We start from the raw sequence: 5138 nt of genomic DNA, 5'->3' as shown, positions 1-5138 counted from the left end.
GTTTTTATTTTACATGTAAGACTAATGGTATACGTTTCTGATGCCCCATGATAATACTACATAATTATCTGTTTTGGTATTGCAACATACTTTAGAATTTCTGCTTTATATGTGCGTACAGTTTCTGCACTAGTCAAACTCTACACTATTGTAAGGAAACATAACATCAGTTTGATATTGATAAACAAAATTTCAAATCTCACATTCCAATTAGTTTAGGAGATGGGAGCAACAAGTCTGTTTAAAACCTCATTTGGTTTATTAACATGTGAATAAAGACCTTGTGGCTGAGTTCCAGGATAAATTTTCAACTGAAGCCATAATGACTCTTCACATCTAAAAAACATATATTTTCACGCCATATTTTCAATATTTTTCTTCTTGGAAAATACAGCCCAGAGCTTCAGAACCAGGAATGCTGAAATTGTTGAACAATAGTCATGTATATGAATGTTGGGTCAATTGTTTGCCAATTACCTATAATATCTGAAGCAGGGAGTGAAGTGCAGTAAGATGATAAGTTTTTTCCTTTTATGGGATATGGTTCTGTCATCAAACCTCAGGAAATTTTACAGGAAACCATGTCTCCTTGGTGTCATCATCATTCTACAAACTTCAAGCCCATACCCTTCATTTTCCCACCAGTCTTTTACATTCCTCTGATTACCATGAGAAAGCCCTGTTAAGTTGAGAAAATGTACATTTTCAGTTTAGATAGTGAGGTGTCACAATAAACACATTTTGAGTGTGGCTATTGGTGCATACAGAATATTTTACTTGTATTTCACAATATCTTACAGCATTTTCTCTGGTATAAATGACTGCCAAAATTGAGCTGCATTGCTGGGAATCTGTCTGATAGGTTTCACCCCTGTGAAGATCCTCACTATATTTTTGGAACTGGTTCTAACATTAGATTATTCCATTTGGTAGCATGACTATTCTGCACCACAACAACTAGTCAAGTATGCACTGACAGTGCTCCTTTCTTCATCATCTGAATCAAGTAGGTCTGCATTCCCTACAAATAGCTCCATTTCACTGAACAGGAAATTGGCTCACATGGCCATAGTGTCAAAAACATCATCATTTCATTTTCCATGCATGAGTAATCTGGGGATTCACTTGAGACCTCCTCTAAAACATGCATATCTTATTTTTCATGTGTCATTGTACTGAACTTGGCTAAAATATTACCCAAAATTCCAAAGAAAACTTAAAAACAGACTTTGTATACATGTAAATTTAGCATGAATATTTCATAGGTAAAACTAACCTGATACTGGTTTGGCGCTCTTATACATTACTTGCAATTCTTCTGCCATTTGGGTGAATGCACAGATGGGTTTCTGCTTTCACCAGGCACAGCTGCTATGAGTCACACCCACATTCTATTAATGTAAAATACATGTTTCCAAAACAGCAAAGTAGTAAATAGACATTTATACCCTTTGGTTCTCAGACATACATACGTAAAACCCATTAGATGGGGATTATGTGGGTAAAATCCTGGTTTTGCCCTTTGTACATTGGCACACATCTTGCTATTCTTCCTGCCAAGTGAGTAAATAGAAATACTGCTTCCCATGTACCTCAGGCAAAGTCCTAAGATACACAACAAGCTTCTTTTAAGGTGAAGGACAAATGTACAGTAGAAAACTGTGGGATGAGTTTTAGTAATCTGATGTGATGCCCCGTTAAGTGTAGATCAAATAATTGTACCATTTTCCACAGGCTATTTGAGAAAAGTTAAACAACTTTACAAGTAAACGATATCAGAAAAGCTTCTTTTCATTACATAATATGATTCTAAGATTGTAAACATAAAAATAGTCATCAGGCAATATGTAAGGGCATGATTAAATATGTTTGCCCACATCTGAGTAAAAATGACTGGCTCTTTAATGTCTCTAAATGCTAGTAAAATGTTCTCAATATGTTCCAAAAAAGTATAACACCACAGAATAGTCTTAGAAAACTTCATTTCCATAGATAAATAAATGTAAGGATAGTTAGCACCACTGAGCTATATACTGTTCCTGCAATATTTCCATTTGTTTTCAAGAAATAAAACACAGGAGTGGGTTTCTATCCAAGATGACATTTCACCACAAAACACAGCCAATCTTTTCAGAAAGCTAAGCCAACAAGGGAGAGATGCTTTGTCATAGCAGAGTAATAGGTGACTCCAGGACCAACACATTGGTCTTGTGGGGTGCATCTTTTGACAGTGGGTGGCTCTAAGGTGTTTGATTCCTAGAGCCACAGACGGAGATGTGCACCACTTGACTCCCCAAAGTGAAAGGTCAGAAACACCATGAAACCCTGGAGGTCATTTTTCCTGCAGACAAGAGGAAGTGTTAGGTGAAGGTCACAGGTGAGCAGCCAGGGCTGGCAGCAGCCTCCTCAGACCCTGTTTCATGTCACCATTCCGCAGGGTGTAGATGACAGGATTCAGGATCGGAGGCAGCACAGTGTACATCACAGAAGGCAGCCTGTCAATAAGTGGGGGTGCATCTGAAGGCGGCCTCAGGTAAACCATGAGTGCACTTATTATAAAAATGATGAAGACAATGAGATGAGGGACGCACGTGGAGAAAGCTTTAGACCGACTTTTCCTGGATGGAATCCTCAACACAGCAGAGAGAATGTGAACATAGGAGAACACAATGCAGACACAACAGAACAGGCCAAGGCACACGGCTGTGCCCAGGCTGGGATAGACCGCCAGGAGTGTTTCAGGGCAGGAAATCTTGAGTAAGGAGGGAACATTGCAAAAAAACTCTGGGATTACACTGGAGCCACAGAAGGGCCCCGAAAATATCCCAGCAGTGTACAAGGCTCCAAAGAGCCCTCCCACAGCCCAGGAAGCTCCTGCCATCAGCATACAGGCCTGGCCACTCATGATGGCCTCAACGCAGGGGTGACAGCAGATGGCCACATAGCGGTCATAGGACATGACAGTCAGAATATATGTCTCACTTCCTGAGAAGCATGTCATTAAAAGGACCTGGAAGGCACAGCCAGGAAGAGAAATGGAATTGTTGTGAGTCAGACTGTTCAGGATGAACTTTGGAATTGGGACAGAAACCAGAGAAACATCCAGCAAGGCCAAGTTCTTCAGGAAGAAGTACATGGGTGCTTGGAGCTGTGGGTCCAGGCTAAGAACAGTGATAATGAGAAGGTTACTCATCAGGGCCACCAGGTACATCAGCAGGAAGAGCCCAGCGCAGAATGTCTGCATCTCGGGGTCCTCAGCAAACTCCAAGAGAAGGAACCTTGTCATCAATGTGGCATTCACCATACTAGAGCCTCCTCACTGCCTCTCAGTGTGAGGACTTATGAAGAAAGAGAAAATGTAATAAACAGTTCAAAAGCAGTAATATAATCAGAAACATCCAGGTTAAAGGAATCATGACCTACAGCGTCCTAAACATTTTTTGCATTTTCTTAAAAATTCTCTTCTCTTCCCTCTCCTCATTCTGTCATTTTCTCTCCATCCTATTTGTTCCTTTCCCTTGTTCCCTAGCTTTCAGTCTTTCCCCTCCTCCTGCCTTCCCGTTAAGCTAAGGATTGAACTTAATACAGCACATGCTGAGTGCAGGTGATCCACCAGAAAGCCCCATGCAAAATGCTGGTCTTTTTTTAATATAAAGCTTAGTATGAGTAATAGGTAAGGTCTGTTTGCCCTGGTTTGTGTATTAGAGTTTTGACACTCAGAAGTATCCAAAGGAATTTTCAGGGTTTGTGGGTTTTCTTGTTTCCCCTTAAGATGTACAAAACTCTTTTCTGATTACTTCAAATATTTCAGACAGCTAGAAGGAAACATGCTGAATGTTCTCACCACAAAAACATGAAAAAGTGTTAATGCAAGCTATGTTTTAATTACTTTGATATTATCTGTGCATAGCATACACAGGCATTAAATATCACACTACCTACAGAAATACTACAATTAATAAGACCTAGGCACACAAAATACAGACAAATAAACTGGCACCAACTGGTCATTATAATTGCTCACACCATGCTTTATCCTCGACTTAACTTTACCCCGAGATGCATATAAATTCTCTAAGCATGGAAGCTCTCACAGAACACTGGGTGTTTGCATCCAAGTATTACTGAACAGTCAATTCTGACAAACTGTTTTCTACCAAAACAACCTTATCTAAAGTTCCACGTTTTTAGAGTTTGTTACTATCCCTAATATCCCCAATATTTTGTACAGAAGTAAAACAATTTTCTCATGTGTCACTATGATCATTACTTTATATTAAATAATAAAACATAGGCAAATAACTTCCTCTGCCCTCATGCATGTGAGAAAGAGGATATAAGTGAAGCTTTGTTGTTCAATGTCTGTATTATCTTCAGCTCCTGCTAACCTAAAATATAGCATGTGATAAGGAGATGTAAAGTGTGTTATTCCACACATTTCATGCCCTTTGTGTCACATATGTGTACCACATCCTTGGTAGGAATCTTCCTGGTTCTTGACTTGTTTATAAAAGTGACCAGCACAGAACATGTTAATCATTTTGACTGATTATTTTTCCCTGATGTCACGCTTTCTGAAATTCATTTATAATGCTGTCAGATATGTTCTTTCTGTGTTCAGGATAATTTCATACATTATTTGTTGCTAGATCTAAAAGCATAAAAAGGTATCCCATATGCTTCAAACATGGAAGAAAAACAATAGACCCAGTTTGTTTAGAGGATGGAGCTTGCTCTTCATACAGGAGGCATAAAAGACACAAAAATAAAAGCTAAGTAAGGAAAAATCTCAGTGCCAGTGGTTAAGCTTTCTGTGTTCAGGATAATTTCATACATTATTTGTTGCTAGATCTAAAAGCATAAAAAGGTATCCCATATGCTTCAAACATGGAAGAAAAACAATAGACCCAGTTTGTTTAGAGGATGGAGCTTGCTCTTCATACAGGAGGCATAAAAGACACAAAAATAAAAGCTAAGTAAGGAAAAATCTCAGTGCCAGTGGTTAAGGTAGGAATGGATGATATTTTGGAGATTAAATATGGGGAGGGGCATTCACCTCAGTGACATTGGTGTTAACACTAAAATGCAAAGTGAGTGTTCACAGAAAAGAGCTGTGTGGAGGACAATTTAGGAAACAC

General features: G+C 39.0%; 1 protein-coding gene across 1 annotated transcript; it reads right to left on the bottom strand.

The window, feature by feature from the left end:
- Positions 1-2371: 2371 nt before the first annotated feature.
- LOC104855667 (olfactory receptor 14A2) lies at positions 2372-3304 on the bottom strand. The gene has a single exon (XM_010614569.1). The coding sequence runs from the start codon at positions 3302-3304 to the stop codon at positions 2372-2374; it is 933 nt and encodes a 310-aa protein (XP_010612871.1).
- Positions 3305-5138: the final 1834 nt, after the last annotated feature.

Source organism: Fukomys damarensis, unplaced genomic scaffold (genome assembly GCF_012274545.1).
Source record: "Fukomys damarensis isolate Sample0158 unplaced genomic scaffold, DMR_v1.0_HiC HiC_scaffold_26118, whole genome shotgun sequence".
Taxonomy (NCBI): Eukaryota; Metazoa; Chordata; class Mammalia; order Rodentia; family Bathyergidae; genus Fukomys; species Fukomys damarensis.
This window is presented reverse-complemented; position numbering and strand designations above follow the sequence as displayed.